We start from the raw sequence: 19707 nt of genomic DNA on the forward strand, positions 1-19707 counted from the left end.
ACCTCATTTATTCATTCTCCCTCTTCTTCCAGTCAGTTTTCACTTGTCCCAGTACCCTTAGTTCACATCATTTCATTTCTGTGTTTTTCCCTTGTGGCTTGACATCAGATGCCAGTCCTATTCGCTCACTCCTCCTCCTCTCCCTCTGTCCCAAACCATCTGAGGGCAGTTACCGGGCATCCTGTATTCCCTAACCAACAACTCCTTTCCCCCACCCTGTCCCCCATAACTCTCCCCTCCACCTCCCTTGTGGGGTATTACGCATCAGCTACCCCTTCACATACACATACACACACGTTCACACCTGCTGCAGGCGTCCTGGTGCCAGCCAGGTGCCAGTGATTTGGCACTTTGCCCAGAAATGACTGGCACAAGTCTGGACATGTGTGTGTGTGTGTGTGTGTGTGTGTGTGTGTGTGTGTGTGGAGCTGCAGAGGGGCTTGTGTGTGTGTTTTTATGTGTGTGTGCCTGCTCTTGGCAGAGGAAGCATACCTCACATGCCAGAAATGAGTAAAGCCACTCAAGCTGTTGCATTTGAATACTCTGCATTACACGCACGTCTGAATGTGTGTATGTGTATGTATTTGTGTATGTGTGACACGCACGAGGACGTCTAATTGCAGATGCTTCCGGCACGCCAGCCTTTTGGCGCCCATTACCAGTAACATAGCAGTGATTATGAGAAGTGATGTGTCTGTGTGTGTGTATATATTTGTAAACCCTGACCTGTGTGTGGCAGAGCAGAGAGATTTCTTCGCTTCAGTGTACAGATCAGATCACTGCTTGAACATGGACTTTACATGTCTTCAGTGTAATATTTGTGTGTTTTCTCACGCTGCTGTAGCCAGGAGGGCCATTCATGGGGCAACCAGACGGTAAGAAAATAACACAAGTTGACTTGGATTAACCCAACAGGTATGAAAGCAGAGAGGGCCAAAGATAAGCATTTCTTATATCCCTCTACAGTTATTATTTTATATCTTAGCCCTATGTCTCTTATAAAGGTAGAAAGAGTTGGGATGGAGTGGGTTCAGAAAAACAGGGATTGTAAAGTCAAAATTTAAAACGTCGGGAGCTGGTGATGCAGTTAATTTAGTCTTCAGGACGCACACGAGGAGAGATGTTTTTATTGTACTTGTGCTGGGGGGGGGTCTGACTGGAGGAATGAAAACAGTAATTATCATTTTTAAGCAGGTCATGTTTTGATGGCGTCATGTTTCATTATGCTGGGAAATTAGCATCGCTAAACAGGCCAGCGGGCTGAATGGTCTAATTAAGCAGCACAGAGAGGATTGTGTGTGTTCAGAGAAGGATTGGTGTGTGTGTGTGTGTGTGTGTGTGTGTGTGTGTGTGGTGATCAGTATTCTTGATGTTTCTTGGAGAGATGAAAGCATGCCCCATGCTTTGTGTTTATTAGCGTTAACGTTCTACCTGCATGATTTGTACAGCCTGTCTCTGAATAGGGAATCAATGGAGCACCATGGCAGGAAGTGTCTATGACGCTAATGTACTGACTGCCTTGTTAGGGATGATTACTGCATAACGAGTTTGATCTAATCAATGAAACCAACCCACTTCACTCATAATCTTGTATGAAACACAGGACTACAGTTTCTACACAAAGCTCTCAAGTGACTTTAAAATATATCTTGGCACTGTTGCATTTAATTAGCTTTTAATGAGCTTTACTATTGAGTTGGGGGTAAATGGCAGCCGTTTGTATTGTTGTTGAGGCGGCTGTGGCTCAGAGGTAAAGTGGGTCGTCCACTAATCAGAAGGTTGGTGGTTATAAGATACTGAACCCCCGATGCTGTGAATGGGTAAATTCGGGAATCAGTTGGTTGTGATGACACTGTTGTTTTTTCATTGTTTCTAATCTTTTACCCTTTTCTTCAACTTCTCCCGCGCTAACCTGTGGCCTTCAAGGCTGTGCTACACAACTAAACTAACATCACTCTCTATGTCCACAGTACCAGGGAGCACGTGACCCCGGAGATGAACAAGCTTCGTCAAAGCCTGAGGAGGAAGAAGCCCACCTACGTGCCAGAGGCCAGCAGACCGCATCAGTGGCAGGCTGACGAGGAGGCTGTACGAAAGGGCAAATGTAACTTCCCTGTTCGGGTGAGTATCCAAAGCCGGTACAGTACTGGTCTTGACCAGTATAACATAACAGTCATATTTTAATTTGTTTCTTCCCCAGAGGAACTATTTCCCTATAAACTCACAACATATGTCTGACATAGCCTTTAAATCATTAAGATTTGTCAGTATAAAGAAGAGCAATAAATAATATTCTGTTAATGAAAAGGTACATATAACAAAACTGAATGTCTCAAGGTCATGAATGTATGGTATGTTGACAAGTAATCTCCCACTGTAGGTGAGGTTTACTCTGTATACAAAGTAACACGAACCTCAAATAAATAAATCAGAGGGTCACATAAAAGGACAAATGAAACACATTACATTAATCTCATGTCAGTGCATAAGGACGCTCAACTATAACAGGTGCACTGGATCCTCATTTATCTAGCACTATATCCTTTAACATCACAGAAGAAGAGCAAACACAGAATCTGCTTCTGGAAAAGGCCAGATACTCTATTTACACCTCAAACATGTCTGTTATAACAGACACACATACACATGTCCAGGCTTTTGTGTTTTAATGTCCATCTCGTCGTTAAAATAGACTGTATCACATAAACATGTGCCTTTGCTATCTTGCCAAACAAATTAAAATATTTTTATATTAATAGATTTGAAAAACATTTGATCCTTATAGAAACCTTGTCACAATTAAAGCACGACTCCTAGCTCTCAGCTGAATGCCTCATATGCAATAAGTACAAATAAGGGACTTTATTGATGGCACTGTTTACTGATAACCAGCATCAGTGTGTGTACCGTATGCCTATCGCTGAGAGCCTAAGTAATATGTTGAGGAGCTGGAGAGACAATGCCGGTAAGAGAGGGAGGAATGACATGGAGTTATAGATTAAGGACACCACAGGAAATGACAGGCTGAGGGATGAGGGCACACAGTGGGGACTGAGAGACATTGTGAGATATGAAATGAGAGAGCGAGAGAGATATAGAACTGGATAAGAGAGGTGTAAAGAAAGAAAGGCTGCAGACTGAATGAAGAAAGTAAAAGAAAAATACAATTCTAATGGAAACGGTCCTGATGGTAATGCTCCACAGAGCTTGCGATGAGATGGCAGTGAAGTGGAGTTTGGAGCTTTATAGCGAGGGATGGTAGCACTAAAAAAAAACTCTCAGCCTCTTGCTTTTTTGTTCCCTGCTCACGTTTTCTTTCTTTCTCATGTCTCTGCCGTCTCTCCATTTTGACTACGAGTCATGCACTATTATGCCTCTATGAGAGCTGCTGAACTGTACCTGAGGAAAGAAAACCATGTTCTTGAGCTCAATTCTGAGAGAAATGTTTGTTTGGGAGAAAAATGGCCTGTTGGAAAGTTTGTGTGTAACAAAAAGACACTAAGGACATTTTCCTCAGTAGGTCATTGCTGAGTTGCCTGTTCGATTTTTTTGTCCATACTCCATTCTATGGAAAGTAGTACATATGCCGAATTTGACGTTTGTCAGCTCTAGCTAAATAATGTGACATATAGTAATGATAACAAAAAACCCAGACTTAACCCAGTTAGCTCTTGCAGGTAGTGAGAAATTACCTTTGTGTGTCCCGAATCATCAACTGGCAGCACAGGCTCAAAGCACCCCTTCACACAAGTAATGTTAGCTTAAAAAATGTACATATATGAAATTCCTGCTGCACAGGTTAAGAGCACAGAAGTAATTTTATTGATATAATATTAGTAACATTAGCATGTATAAAAATCCTGCTGTTTACCATCAAATTAGCAGGACTGGATCTAGAAAAATATTGATGGGGTGGCCAGAAGGCTGCATAGAGACTAAGGTGGCAGAAATATATGCAGATTTAATCACAAACAATCACATAGAATCTGTTTGGAAAAGCAACCAAATTAAGATATTTTAACTCAAAAACATAAAAAACATTACATTTTTGTGGCACATTATCAAATCATTGAATAGAAATATCTAAAGATAGTATTAAAAATAAGTTTCATGGGACTTAAATTCTAAATTAATGTGTTAAAACTGACAGCATTTGACACCAAACTGGTGTGGCAGCTGAGGGGGCCAGGTTTTTTGTAGGGGTGCCTGCACCCCATGCCATCCCTCTAGATCTGCCTCTGGACACTAGATGTATGTGCAAAAGCTCATATTAGATAACTGCCATGTATACAGGCAAACTTTCGTTCAACAGTACAGGAGCTAATAAGTATTGTTCACAGCCATGTTTCTTTGAAAAATGATGAGTATAACAGATGTTATACAGTTGACTTTTCCATCCATATCCAGCAACATGTTACAGTGTGAGCTGTCTTACCTTAACATCAGTTTCTGTGCAAAACCATTTACTGACTTATTAACATCCAGGTGTGTCCAGATCGCTAGATGAACATACTGAACATTTTCCATCCTTTGCTTTTGAGATTTCATGCTGTGTAGACACAAAAACAACTTCTCACATTGATCTCCTCATAAGCTCATTAATTCTAGTTTGTTTTCTACCCCCTTGCGTGTGTGTGCATCTAATGATGACATCGCTCTATTTGTGATCTGCAAACTCAAAACAGGCTATTTTTACAAAAAACATCTCATTCATAAATCAGCAACACTTATTGTCCATGTATTGTTTACAGCAGATATTTTAGTTCAGGGACCAGTCTCCCCTAATCTCAGAGCTCTCCTTAAAACTCTAAAACTTGTCTCTTCCTCTTTCCTCGCCACTTGGCTTCTGACTAGAACAGAGCCACGGGGAGCTTTAATTGTGTCCCTGTGGCCTCTCCGTACACCACAGAGCAGAACACTGGAGAGACAACAGAAGGGGATGTGAGGCTATAAATGATTACAGTCCTCTCTCACTCACTTTCTCTCTCTCTCTCCTGTCCTTATTATCAGCAGCAGCATGTGGCTGTAAGTCTAGTATGGGTGCTTATTAGCTACTTGCCTGTCACTTACAGAAATACTGATGGGAACTAATGAGGCTTTCTTTCTTTTCTGTCACTTTGTCTCTTTCTTTTGTTTTGACATAGTTTTCAGTTCAGCTCAGTCTGCTTTACTAGCATGAGGGTGCGGTGAAGTGTTGCTAAAACATGAAAACACAGTGAAATGAAAAAACTTCACAACAATCAACAGCTGTTTGGTTTCAACTATTAATGTTTCTGCTGTCTTTGCTCTGCAGTACCTGGGGTTGGTTGAGGTGGAGGAGTCGAGAGGGATGCATGTATGCGAGGAGGCAGTGAAGAAGCTAAAAGTTGTAAGTATCCCCCCCCCCCACACACACACACACACACACACACACACACACACACACAGACACACAGACACACAGACACACATACACACAGACACACACTTACACTCCCCTGCTGCAGTACTGTAGGTTCACTTTGTTGTATAGAGGTGGTTACAAATACTAACCCCAAGCACTTCACTGGAGCTCATTACAGACCCAGTTGCGCAAAGCTCATGCACCAAAGTATCGACTGAAGGAGTATACACACACACAAAAACACACACACACACGCGTTCAATACTGTATGCAGTTACCTCTCCAGTCTTGTTATTTTCTTTACCACTTTCATCTCCCTCATCTCCCTCACCAGTCTTATTCCATATGTCTGTCTGTGTTTCTATCTGTCTGATCCCACTACGCCCAAGAGAGCAGAAAATGAGATCTGGGCTAATATAAACTCACACTGACACAAACACACACACAGTTTGCCCCCCTGGGAAGCTGGATTCGGACAGGGAGCGTGTGAACAGAGTGACACAGACTGGCCAGTGTCAGACAGCCACACACTCAGCAGTGAAGACAGCAGGAGTCTGTGTCACTTTCTCCACAACCTTCACATCTGTAGGCTCGGCTTTAGCTTTTTTGATGCAACTGGAATTAATCTTGACTTTCTTATCAAAGCAGAGCTACACATTTTGTATATTCAGTGTACACTCATCCTAAACCTGATTCCCTAGGGGAGAATGTAACTTTATCTAACAAAAAGCACGACGTTGTCAGAAAATCTCACAGTTAACTGAATCACAGGCAGTTTAAAGCATACAGGAGAAATGTTTCATGCATTCACTCTTGTCTCCCTCTCACCACCATTTCCTTTCATTTGCTTTTCTCTTGTGATTCTCCCCTGCTGGATCAACTCTATTTCTTTCCATCCTCCATCTACATCAGCATCTTTCTCTTGCAGTGCTCTTTGCGGTTTCTCACACTGAAAACTTCCTACCAAAGTTATCTGTTTCTTTTCATTCCCCTGCTCCGCCTCCTCATTTAGCCTTCCTCTCCTTCTCTGCTCTTTTCCCTCCATCACTCTCAGTTTCTTCACCTCTGTTCTCACTCCCTCTGTCTTCCTATCAATGGGATTATGCAAAAATTGAGGCTCCTTGTCACTTCGCTGTGGGTTTCAAAGCCATTGCCTGCAGTGCTCCTTCTTTCTGTTTCCCTTACGTACACACACACACATGCACACACACTCTTATGGAGTTGTTGCTTTTTTAGCCCGCGTATTTTTAGCTGGGCCCATGCTGAGTGTGTTATTAGCTCTGCCTGTTGCCCTCCTCTGGAGAAATAATTCTTAGTGCCAGCTGGCACAGTTTTTACCTCTGCCCGCCTCTCCACTCTTAACCCACCACTACCTCATCTGCTGTAAGGATGTAATGATCACTTTACATAACCATGAGTAGTAGTAAAAGTGGCTTTACATGCTAGTAGCTTGTTGTTGCACCTCTGGTGAAATGCATTTACTGTGCTATTTGGTCTCTTGCCTCTATAATTTATTTACTCTACTTCTACTACTTTTCTGTCTTTCCAGAGTGGGAAAAAGACAGTCAAGGCAGTATTGTGGGTTTCAGCTGATGGACTCAGGGTGGTGGACGACAAAACCAAGGTAAGAAAACACATTTTGTGTGTGTGTGTGTTGTCTCTGACTCCTTGTTTCGTCCTCCCCTCTGTCTACCTCATGGGGAACAAGGACAAGGAGGGATGTGTCCTACAGTCATGTACGTACACACCACACATGCATTTGATCTATCTTCACAGAGGTTTCAGGTCAGAAGAAGACAGAAATGTCTCTTCAAGTCCTCTAAAACTCTTGGCACATATATATCCTCACATTCAGTTAAGACACATTTTCCATCCTCAGACCACCAACTAAAGTCTCATTCTGTCCAAGATTGAGGACGCCACCTTAAGGCTGACAACAGAAGGATCCACCATGCAGCTACCTTCTTGATGCTCCCAGGCTACTTTGGGCCTGTGTGTGTGTGTGTGTGTGTGTGTGTGTGTGTGTGTGTGTGTGTTTCCGAGCTGACATATGTGACTCATGGTTTCTTGCTGAAGGTGCTTAGTGGGGGAGGGAAGATCAAGTAAACACAGACACACACACACACATGCACTTGAGGAGTGTCTGGTGGCTAGGGAGGCCTCCTACAGAGTGAGTGCAGCTCACTGTGGCTCTATTGAAAGCAGAGCAGAATAAAGAGCAGTAGAGAATAGAGGAGAGAGAGAGCGAGCCCGATGGAGCAGCCTCTTTCTCTCGTTTTCCTTTTTTCTTGTGTTTAGAGGCCGCACACACATGACCTCACCCCTCCCAATCCCTCAGTCCCACTCCTACTCTCTCCCTCCACTTTAATCTCCCTCCTGTTTTTCTGTCAGTGATGTGTCTCATCTGAACATATTAAAGGATAAGACTAGCAACATTCTATAGAAATTTATTCTTCTTATTGTCAACAAATCCCAAAACCAACAATGAATTGATCCCACTAACATTATATCTATACAGATATTATTATAGCTCATTCCTCTGTGCCATAGAGATCCATTGTTGTTTAAAAAACAGTAATAGAACACCAGAGAGCCAAACTGTTGCACTGACTGGCAAATTTCTTTTATTAGGATGAGCATGGGTGCTGTATTTTATTAAATCAATCCCACATGTCCTCCTTCTGCTTTAAACACTCATTTGTATTAATCCACATGTGAAAATAGGCATAGTCACATGCACTATTTCTTCATGTTGGGGTAACTTCTGCAATCTAAAAATGAAATTACATATTTGGTTGGTCTGTTTTGATCGATTTATATCTTCAGTTATAATAAACTGGCTTTGAGAGACAGACAGGTTTGGGAAGTCAGAAAGTAGACAGAAAAAGAGACAGAAAAATATATTGTTGGTTTAGTTATTTTCATAGAGGTAGTATTTGTTGACAATAAGTCAATATATAATAATACCTTTAAGATGAAAAATACCGACATCAACGACAGACAAGAGCAAACTGAGATTTATGTGTTTGCCCTGTTATGCTTTCTTTTCATCCTCTTTTTCCATGTTGTCTAAATAACATTTCCTGTTTTTCCCCAGCCTCACTCCTTCTATAATGGTGAGGTGCATTTTAAACAAGTTACAATATTTAAATTTCTTGTAACATGAACTGGTTTCAAGTTTAGAGTAAGTAGAGTAAGTCTAGACTTACAAACTAGCTAAAACTCCAAAATTGATGAATGTTTGGTGGGTTAAAATCGTTCAAAACAAAAGTCAGTCCGTCAGTCTGCTCATATATGCATGTGTTTGGTACACTTTGTGCCCCCTTTCTGTAAAAAAACAGTAGAAGCACAATTCAGTTATTGACATAATTTCCACTTCAAGAAAGTAAAACTTCTGTTATATTCTAGAAATCTCATCAATATTTTACAGTTCTCCTCCTTCCTCCTTTCTTTCAGTGCCTCTTCGTCACCTTTTATCATCAGTTCATCCTCTGTATATGAATCAGTGCGTCTGCCTAATAACACCCACACAGCCATTATTCAAACACTTTCCCACCGTCAGTGAATGTACTGTATATGTGTGCGTGTGCAAAAGGGGCACAGCTCGACATGACCTTCATAATGCATCAATAGAAAGAAACAGTAAAGTCTTTCTTGCACTCAAGGCAGAGTGTCTTCTCTGCATAGATGAGACACTGTGAGTCACATGCTGCTGTGCGGTATTCTTCCTTTCAGTGACGTAGGGACATGATCTGAATCATTTTTATCCACAAACTTTCTTCTAGCGCTTCTCCTCAAAAATACACCTCACATGAGCACATACACCACACATTGCTCTCTGCTCAGCCTTTCACCTCAGCACCAGCATCCCCCTTGATTCACTAATTGGCCCACAATGAATGAACTGTTATTCTTCATCCTCTTTCTCCTTCTTTTCCCCTCCTCATCCTCCATCTTCCCCTCACTTTGTTTTCGGCGACACTGGGGGAGAGGAAGGAAGTGCGTGGATGAGTGTGTGAACCCTCATTCTCTGTCTTCCCTTTCTTGTCCCTCTCGCCTCTTGTTTTCCTTCCTTTTCTGCTTTTGGTGAGTCAAAGAGGTGAGCTGGGGCCCCTTAATGTACACAGAGAAAGAGAAGGGCCCCTTTTAGTTTCCTCTGTAGTGACTATAGACACAGAGACAGGCTGAATAACCCCTTTATAGAAGGAAGGGCAAGTGGTGGAAACATCTCAGGGATGAAAAGAGGGTTCAGTGTCATTAGTGTGTAGTCACTTTCTTTTCTGTCATTGGTGGATATGTAAATAGATTGGAGTGAGAGGGGTTTCATGGGGTTAACAGAGGTTGAAAGCAGTGTGTCAAGTATTGGTTCGGCCTACACGCTGGTGTGCTCAGTACTGAAGCTATATTTCCTGTCTGTCATCGTTTAGTTAAGCTGCTGTTAGAAAGACAAAACCACGTCAGGTGTGATTTCATACAATCTCCTTGCTGGAACAATTTGATTGACTTGATTGTGGTAATGTCAAATCGAATTCTCTCTGAGCTCTCTGTCTCTCTTTCTTGGTTTCTCTCTCAGGACCTCATTGTGGACCAGACCATAGAAAAGGTTTCATTCTGCGCTCCTGATCGTAACTATGACAAGGCCTTCTCCTACATCTGCCGAGACGGTACTACCAGACGGTGGATGTGCCACTGCTTCATGGCTCTCAAAGACTCAGTAAGGGGTCAATTAACCTTTCATCTTCCCCTCAGGAATTTTCTCTATATGAGGGGTTTACTCTCCATATTCTGAGACAAATTGACATCCTCCAGCTGAGTTTATATTAGAAGTTGAAACCTTTATAAATCTCCAAACAAATTTAAACTGAACATAATTGATTTAGCATACAAAAAAACTACAGCTCCCATGAAAATGTACCAGCATGGCAGCATGGGTACTTATGTCATCATAACTTGGTTTAGTCAACAAGCATGATGTGTTCGGTACTCTCTGTACCGCTCTTATTACGGACGTATCTGAGTAACCATTGCCATGGTGTTTGTTTAAGGCTACTAAAATGACTGAAGAATTGAATGCCTAGTTGAGTGTCCAGATAGTGTCATTGATTTTACTGTATATATTTTTTACCTTGTATCCTTGTAGACAATATTATATAATTTTTTTAAATTACTGTCATTATCTACACATATAGAGTAAACCACATGGCATACTATTGAGTAATCCTTGGTTTAAATAACAATTAAAGCTATTACAAATGTCAGTGGGATATTGAATGATGTTGGGTTTCACTTACTCTCACATTACTGTCACTTTTTTAAAAATGACAAAAGTCCTAATAGTTTTCTGATTTAAGATCTAAAATGTGATTTCCTACATTTTATAGGATTATGAAGCGCATATAAGTTTTAGACTGTTTATCAGAAACCGTGATGGGCATTTTCACTTTTTTGGAGATTTTATACACAAAACAATAGAAATATGTGGTAAGCAATTAAATACACACACCAAAATGGATTCATTGCAATGTTTTTGTATTTCTTGTAGCCGTTGCAATAAGTGTGATTTCTAACCTCTGGTGTTACCGTTTGCCTGACCTTGGGATGAGGAGGTTGTAAAGTAAGACAGCTGTAAGAGAACCAATGCTGTCATGGTGCATTGTGGTTTCAACCCCGTGGTGGTTTCATCAGCTTAGACCGTGAGTTGGATTATTAATGTGGACGGAAGAGAGCGCAGCACAGACCTGCGGGATTAGGAGAGGGGATTAGACAGAAGCCTGTGGAGTTATCTGTCCATATCTGTCTATCTCTATTTCCACCACACTCTCCACATTTCTATCTCCTCATCTTAAACTGAACTGTACTAGCAGACATGGCTGTCTATAAAGAGTGAATGAGTGAAGGAGGGTGGGAAAGTAGGCGCAAAAGGCAGGCTGGTATTAGTTGCATTCAGTGCCACAGAGCATGAACTTGTATTGACATCGGAAGAGATTTGTGGTTGTTAATTGTACCCTAATCTGATCCTCACTGTGATGGCTGTATTTTATGTCAATGTATAAACTTGATTTGAAGATCAATAAACAATCATATAAACATTAAAAAACCTCTGTAGAAAAAAACACAGTCAATACAGCCAACAGTGAAGACTAGTTAAGATTTGACCTTTAAACTGTGTTTTACTCCACCAGGGGGAGAGACTGAGCCATGCAGTTGGCTGTGCCTTTGCTGCCTGTCTGGAGAGGAAGCAGCGTAGGGAGAAGGAGTGCGGCGTGACGGCTTCTTTTGACGCCAGTCGCACCTCATTTGTGCGTGAGGGCTCCTTCCGCGCCAACTCTTCCTGCAGCCAGCAGGGCAGCAGCAGCGAGCGAGATGACAAGCTGCCAGACAAGAAGAAAGGTAGGAGGATATTTCAAAGTGTGCACACATGCACATATGGGCCTTTCAAGTACTGCTCATACAGTTGAAATGTGAGTTGATCCTTAAAATGTTAAAAAGTCAAGCTGAGTAAACTCATAGAGAGTCACAGTTACAGGATTATGTAAGACAATAACAGGTCTTAAACAGAAATGACCACACATGCACTTCCTCCTTCAGACCAACCTTCTGCAATCCCAGCCCTCCCACCCGGCACGGCCTCCCCACCTGAGGGTGCAGCATCCCCCATGGAGCGGCCAGAACCTGGCGGGCCTCACGCCATCCCTCGCCGCCACGCGCCCATCGAGCAGCTGGTGCGCCAAGGCTCGTTCCGGGGATTCCCCGCCCTCAGCCAGAAGAACTCTCCCTTCAAGAGGCAGCTGTCGCTCCGCCTCAACGACCTGCCATCAACACTGCAACGCAAGACCGACTTCCAGGCCAAGAACCCTGGTGAGTTGGGAAGTTCTTGAAGTTAGACTCATAAATGATGATGAAGGGACCTGCTGACCTTCTGACTTAACTAAAGGTTTACTAGGGTCAGACAGTCTCAACCTTTTGCTGCTGTGACCCCTTTGCAGAAAGACTGCAGAAATTGCAGTATGTAAATGAGCTGGGGTTAGGGACTGTATGAAAATGATTAGGGGGAGGTGAGGTCAGAAAGTGGCGTGATGATTTTCATTTTTCTCTAAAGCAGAGGATTATATCAAATTATTTTTTGGTATTTTGAAGAAGTCAAGTCACTACTATTAGAGTTGCACACAAACAGAAACTACACATGGGGACACGTTCCACTTGGGTCATGGTTGTTTGCAGATCGCTGACCCCCATCTGAAGAGGTCCAAGCAATCATATTACAAAATAAACCTTCACCAATCTCAGATGAATTTATATTCATGTTTTCATACAGACAAGGTGTAATTCTTCTTGCCTTTCATTGAATGTGGGCCAAGATAAAAAGCAGTTATGTGAAGTGCTGTTATTATTGCTGTTAGTGCCAGCGCTGATGGCTGGGCATGTGCGGCTCTCAAAGCTCTTGGCTTTTTACTAAGGACAATTAATAATAACTGATTTGCCCTGCACAGGTTGAACAGGAACAGGAATGTCGCACACATAGACACACCCACTGTGTGGTGCCACAGGATCAAAGCGCTCAGTAGCAAGGCTGATTATAGTCATTAGGAGAGATGAGAGAGTTGACTGGGGGACTCCTCTGACTGGAATACTAAACCACAACATTTAACTCCCACTCTCTCCGTCTCTCATATTCTCTCCTTTCATTTCTGTCTCTCACTCCACCATGAATGTTAGTGTATATATCCAGCAAATTTGGTGCAGATTTTATAGGCACTGTGCCCTCTCTCTTTCACTATCACACACACCGATGCACACACAGGCAGTAGCAGCCAAATCCTCTGCCTTCCTGCTCCCTTGTGACTCTCTGAACAATGTGTGTATTGATTTGTGCGGTCAATCAGCTGTCCTGTTAGCCTTCAGCAAGCCCTTTGCCAGTCCTCAAACCTGCACCAAGAGAAACGCACACATACACATATAGACACACACAAAGTGCTGAGAGTGCTTCTGAACTCTGTGGGACATAAACAAGAGTAGGGGAAGACAAGAATCACATTGTCGGTCTTTCCAGAACATAGCACAGAAAAATCTTTAATGTGAGACCTTACAGATGCTTCCAGCACCCTCTGAACCCCCAAATATAATTCAAGGCTTGTAGCCACACAATGTGCTCAGATGAGACAGATGTTTGATGTTTGACCCACAGTGACCACATCTGTGGTAAACACATATTCATTTATTTTACTTTAATCCCACTCCTCTATACATTAAATCCTTCAGCATGTGTATTTTATAACATTTAAACTCGGTGTCAAAAATGTCATCAAACTCCTCTTTGTCCAAAGTGTTTTGGACAAAATGTGACAGCAAACACAGGAAGGATGCAGGAGTGGAGCAGAGCAGGAGGAAGAAACAAAATTCCTCTGTCTCCAAGGCCTTCATTGTAAAGGGAGGGACCAGGGGACGAAGACCAGGGAATGAGATATGATATCTATTTATATCTGTGGTCTGTGCAGGGGAGGTTTAAAGCTCTAGTCCAAATCAAAGTCAGACAGGAACATTATGCCGCCTAATCCCTCATTGGTCGGATCAGTTACAGCTGGTTTAAAAACATGGATAAGCTAAGCCAAATTCACCTCTGTCTGAGACGTCCCACTGCACAAGACACACCAGGCAATGACATAGCGGGCTGAAATGTACATAGAGTAATAATGTTACATAAGTGTAGCTCAAACAGTTCAGCTTAGTCTGTAAACATTCTTCTGACTGAGTATTAAAACCATTTTAATAAGAAGTGATAAGCACAATGCCGTGTTTGTTTTGAGAATCTTGTGTTTTTGGTGCTTTTTAGGTCAATAGCATCAAAGTCTTCATCTGCTCCACTTTCTATGCTTTTAATGCTACCTGGGACTGTTAAACAAATTAATAAATATTTTTTCTCCCTCTTTTTGTGTTTGTCCCTCTACTCAATCGTCTTCTTCTCTCATTCCACCTCCTCTTTTCATTATCTTCCTTACCGCCATTGTCTCCCTCTCTTTTCCCACCTCTCCTCCCCTCTGTGTTTCCCTTTCTTGCTAGTACCAGAGATGGACATGGGGTTGCCAGGTGAGGGAGACAGTAGTATTAATGCCCTGTGTTGCCAGATCAACACCTCCTTTACCAAGCCATCGGACGAGCTCTTCTCCAACCCCTCTTTTTCTACAAATGGCCCTCCAACCTGCACTGTGCCCCCGGCCCTGCCTCCACCACCTGCACCAATGCAGGGTAAGAAAGACTGCATCAGATCAATAATTGTATTGATTTTTTTTTTTTTCAAATATTGCACACTCTGAACCAAACTCAGTGGTGAGGAATAATAATAATAATAATAATAATAATAATAATAATTACACTTATTCTAAATCTTTAACTTTATCCCTCCAGCCGCTTCTTCCTGGGTGCAGCCAGAGCCTCCACTCCACTCTCCTCCTCCGGTTTCCGTGGCGATGCAGATGCATATGCAGATGCAGAGTGGACACAGGCGCACACCCTCCGAGGCTGAGAGATGGCTGGAGGAGGTCTCCAAGGCTGTCAAAGCTCAACAGACCCCACCCCCAGGCCCCACAATCCCCACCATCCCTGGACCTCCCTCCATGTCGAGTCAACAGATGTCTAGTCAGGCAGCCATATCAGCCGCCCCAGTGTCCACTGTCCCTATGTCCCTTGGCACCATGTCCAAACCTCTCATCTCGGGCCCCCCTGCTCTCTCAAGTCAGGCCCCGATGCCCCTCCCACCCATGTCACTATCATCAGTTCCTCTAATACCAGGCCCACCCGTGTCAGGCCCCCCTATGTCTCTACCTTCCATGTCCATTCCCACGATGTCCGGTCCGAGCATGTCTGGGGCCCCCATGATCCAGCCCTCCCTCCCCGGGCTGCCAGGCTCCCTTCCAAGCACCATGCAGCCATTCCCCTTGGCTTTTGATGCCACTCAAGCCCCTGTGGGAATGTTTGCCAGTCAACCTGTCCAACCAGCATTCGTGCCCATGCAGACCTACATGCCAGGCTTGGCCAGCAGTATGACCTATCCCAACGCCAGCGTGCCTGTGGTGGGCATCACTCCATCACAAATGGTGGCTAATGTCTTCTGCACTGCTACAGGCTCATCTGGTGCAGGTGGAGCCATGGGCTCAGTCGTAGGAGGACCCAAAGTAGGGGCACTCGGAACAGTTGGGCCGTACCATTCACACCCAGGAGCACCTGGTGCTGTCGGGCACAGTGGAGGGTTTTCCACACCGCCATTCTCTTCCACTCCGCCATTATCAACAGCCATTAATGGCCTCCCACCGCACAGCAGCGTCATGATGGACCTCCAGAATGGGACCACCAACAGTGGTGGCAGCAGTAGCAGTTGGCCGCCAGAGGGCAGCCAACTAACAGCTCCGGCAGCCAGCGATTCCCAAGACGATGATCGTTTTGAGGCCAAGTGGGCAGCACTGGAGGCCAAACCAGCGCCTCAGCAGCCTGGGAATAAGGCACCAGCTGCAGCAGCCAACCCATTTTCCAACAATCTTCAAAAGACTTTTGAGATTGAGCTTTAAGCCAGAGCTGGCCTCCCAAAGCTGTAGCTCTAGCCCTGGGGTTAAAGCCTGAGAAAGCCGGGCGCTAATTCCAGCATCTCTGCTTAGAACAGGATGCCGGTCCTTAAAGTTACCCTAGCATCTGACCTGTGGCAGCCTAGCAATTTGCTAAAAGTTCTCATAGGAGTCTATGATATATTGATCTTAATTTCTTTCTCTACACTCCCACGAGAGCTTGGAAGGAAGTTGGCAGATTGCTGGGCTGCCATTGGAGGATCAGGTCTCTAGCTCACTAGACTTGATGGACTGAATCCTTCCACTCTACCCGCTACCCACCTCTCTTCCCTGCTTTCACATCTCCACTCTGGCTTTACTTTACCTGCTGCAAGTCCCTGAACTGTATGTGCCCCCCGAGGACAATGTGGGGGGACACAGCTCAGTGGTTTCTTTCTTTAAAAGGGGACTTCACTCAGATGCATTCCAAACCCATGAAATGTTTTTTCTTTTTCTGGTGGAGAACTTGCTGGAGAATCTAGTGGATATGACTACATTACAAGACGTGCAGAGAAGTGATTTGTTGACTTCTGATCAGACTGATGCTGATCTCAGCCAAGCACAGCAAAAGTTTGGATACCTGAAAGGACTAGGCAATGATGTAAGACCCGACCCTACCAACTCAAAAGGACTTACGGACTAATAGTAGAGATTTATGGCCAAAATTATTTTATTTATTGTATTTCATTTTTTTATTTTAACAAGTTATATATACTTAAAAATCAAATTTTTAAAGCAGTGTTTCAGGAGCATTTTGTTTTCCATCCCCTATATTTATTTTTGTTGATCCATAAAAAGGAGGAAAACTTCAGGTAGCACATAGGAAACAGGTTTGATTGGGCAGCAGTAGAGGGAAACATGTAACAGGCAGGGGCGGATCTAGAGAAATATTCATTAGGCAGCAATAGGGATGGATCCTTTAAGGTATGGCAGAAATACATGCTGATTTAATTGCAAACAATCACATATATCAATATTTGCTTGGAAAAGCCCACAAATGAAGTTATTTTAACCAGGGTTAGGGTTTTTAATTTAAATGTATTATTATGGAATGCATAATAGCATTGAATGGAGATATCTCAATACATTGTTTTATTTACAAATACTCAGACATTTTCCTTATCTTTCTTTTATTTAACTTAAGCCAATCACTTAGTCTAAATTGTGGACATAACAGATCATTAAATTAATTTCCGTCTTTTAACAATTTTTACTTTTTTAAATTAATCTAAATCAAATGTGTTTAATTTAAGTAAGTATGTCTTTTAGTATTTGACGCCAAACATTTTTTAAAGGTGGTAGCTGCCACCCCATGTCACCCCTCTAGATCCGCCTCTGGTAACAGGAACCAAATAGCAAGGGCTGACAGTACAGCCATGTGTAGTGCAACATGTGAGACAGTAAGTGTATATAGCGGCATGTTTCTTCCACCCGTTAGCCCTAACATAATACTGTATACGCTCCACTGCTGGTGAGGCCAGTTGAGTCAATATAGCTTCACTTTCTGTTGCTAAAGCTTCTCTTCAAGGGTTACTGGGACATGAAAAATGACTTCAGGATATCCAGCACGCAGACACTCTGGACAGGACTGCACAACAGCCCTTTGGACTCCATCTTCTCCAGACAAATCCAAGGAACTTCAAAAACTCAGTGGAAACAGAAAAAAAAATATGCTCTATAACACTGTGCAACTGGTTGAAAAAATGATGCACTACATTCCAACATTCATAAATCCTTTAATGTGTTCAAACACAGGGTATAGTCTCATCACATACAGTATGACTGTGTGTTCACCTCTACTGTACTACTGTATCTCATTACAGGCTCAATGATTTGAGGTGAAAAGAGAAGAGGAACATGAGCAGACATAGTCTGAGGTGTGGCAAATGAGAACTGAGAGAAATAAAGGTTATACTGTATTTTTTGATGCAGAATTATTAAGAGTAGATTAACAGGAAGAGGAAATATAGAACAGCAGAAGGATAGATTGCTAGAGCAAATAAGGAAGGATAAGCTGTATGTGAGAGACTGAAGGAGAGGATGGAGTTATACCTTTAAAAAATGAGATGGAGGAAGTCTGAAGAGAGGAAAAGGAGATAGGATATGAAAAGAAAGATGAGAGTGAGAGACAGAGTAGCCCAGCATCCCAGTACTGTCTGCCGTTTTTACATCTTCGTCTCAAAGCTGAGCCACTTCCATTTCAGCGCCATGTTCCTCAACTTCTAAAACCTCACAAACAACATATTTCATCATATTTAAAAAAAAAGTTGCTTATTATATAATTGCAGTCTCATAAACAAGATTTTTTCTAAGTATGTGCAACTTCCTATATAGTTACAACTTCAGTAATGTCAACAAAGCTTTCTGTGTTTTAACTTGCAGTTTCTGGCATGATTCATAAAAAAAAGTTCAGGTCTGTTTAAGAAGATGCAACATTACAAAGTAGAAATGTTCTTTATAGACAGGTTTTTCCATGTGATGAATGGTAAACAGGTGGTTTCTGTATGTTCTATAATCACTGTAATCTGACTAGAGATGCTCCTGCTATGTTCCTTGGCAATTGAATTGTATGGATATGGACTGGCAGTGATTACCAGGTTTCCTGCCCATTATCTCCCCACAGTTTAATTAGCTTATTGGGTCTCTTCCTGTGGCAGAGATCCCGTCTGATAGGCTGCCTTCTCAGAAAACTTAAATTTATGTGCCACCGGCCTGATGTATACCATCTCGGGTCCTCCCAGGGTTTTGTTCTTTGTTTTCGGACAAATCAATATTTCTGCCCCACCAAACAAATCCAAATAGCTCTCTCTACCCTCCTCTCTCTACAAGACAAGACTGACTCACTCATGAAATCAATGCTTTTATTTCATTGAAAATATATTTTAGCCCTCGACTCTTGTTTGCACGCCCTCCAAATTATAAATGTAGGTTAATTGTGTTCCACATTAAAGCAAACTAAATGACCTCATAAACTTGATTGTAAAACCATAGTTTAGTGATGGTAACAAAGCAAACCAGTGGAATTTATTTTTAATCTTTATTTACAGAATTTTTGTATTTAAACCTACATATTTGTATTGTAATTACATTGTACAAAAGATAAATAAAGTAATATAATATTACTCCTGCTCATGTTTTGTAGGTGGTGGCTTTTTAGCTTTTCATCTTTCTCTTTCCTCAAATGAGCCTTTGATTCTCCCAGTTTGTCTCTCTATCCTTTACACTAACCTTTATTTTATTTTCCTTTCTGCCTCCAACGATCTCAACAGCCGTGTCCAGTTATTGATCTGACTCTACCTGCCTTTCATTTTTTTTATCACCCAGCCACTGAGTGGATGCAGGGCAAACCTCTACAACCTGTCAGAAGTTTAAAAATGTGAAACATGTCCATCATCACAGTGGATGGCCAAAACCTTTATCAAAACCCTGGTTCTGGTAGTCCCATTCATTTTTCCCATTAAGTGACAGTGTGATCACTTTGGGTATACCAAATGTACAAGAGATGAAGAACTGAAAATATCTGGTTCTTTTATTAAAAAAAAGTCAAAGGAACAAGCCCTGTGTCCATTGAAGTTTTGGGGTAAGCGTTAACAACTCCAAAGGTGCATTACGGTAAGAAACATCCAATCACAGAGCTTAAAATTCTGTTATTAAATTAAATATAATACCTTAGCGTTGCATAAAAACTGGAAATATTTCTGTTCAAAGGTAATTGCCTAACAGACCTCTAAA

General features: G+C 42.4%; 1 protein-coding gene across 3 annotated transcripts in view; it reads left to right on the forward strand.

Annotated features, from left to right (window-relative positions):
• Window positions 1-19097, forward strand: part of numbl (NUMB like endocytic adaptor protein) — a 57981-nt gene extending 38884 nt beyond the window's left edge. For 2 of the 3 annotated variants that reach the window (XM_051396628.1, XM_051396626.1), the window contains 8 exons: window positions 1971-2121; window positions 5294-5368; window positions 6933-7007; window positions 9957-10097; window positions 11566-11773; window positions 11972-12241; window positions 14441-14626; window positions 14786-19097. In XM_051396628.1, coding sequence (XP_051252588.1) covers window positions 1996-2121; window positions 5294-5368; window positions 6933-7007; window positions 9957-10097; window positions 11566-11773; window positions 11972-12241; window positions 14441-14626; window positions 14786-15942 — 2238 coding nt within the window. In that variant the 5' untranslated portion in view covers window positions 1971-1995 and the 3' untranslated portion in view covers window positions 15943-19097. The remainder of the gene's footprint in view (window positions 1-1970; window positions 2122-5293; window positions 5369-6932; window positions 7008-9956; window positions 10098-11565; window positions 11774-11971; window positions 12242-14440; window positions 14627-14785) is intronic. The other variant, XM_051396627.1, reaches the window with a different exon arrangement.
• Window positions 19098-19707: the final 610 nt, after the last annotated feature.

Source organism: Dicentrarchus labrax, unplaced genomic scaffold (assembly GCF_905237075.1).
Source record: "Dicentrarchus labrax unplaced genomic scaffold, dlabrax2021, whole genome shotgun sequence".
Taxonomy (NCBI): Eukaryota; Metazoa; Chordata; class Actinopteri; family Moronidae; genus Dicentrarchus; species Dicentrarchus labrax.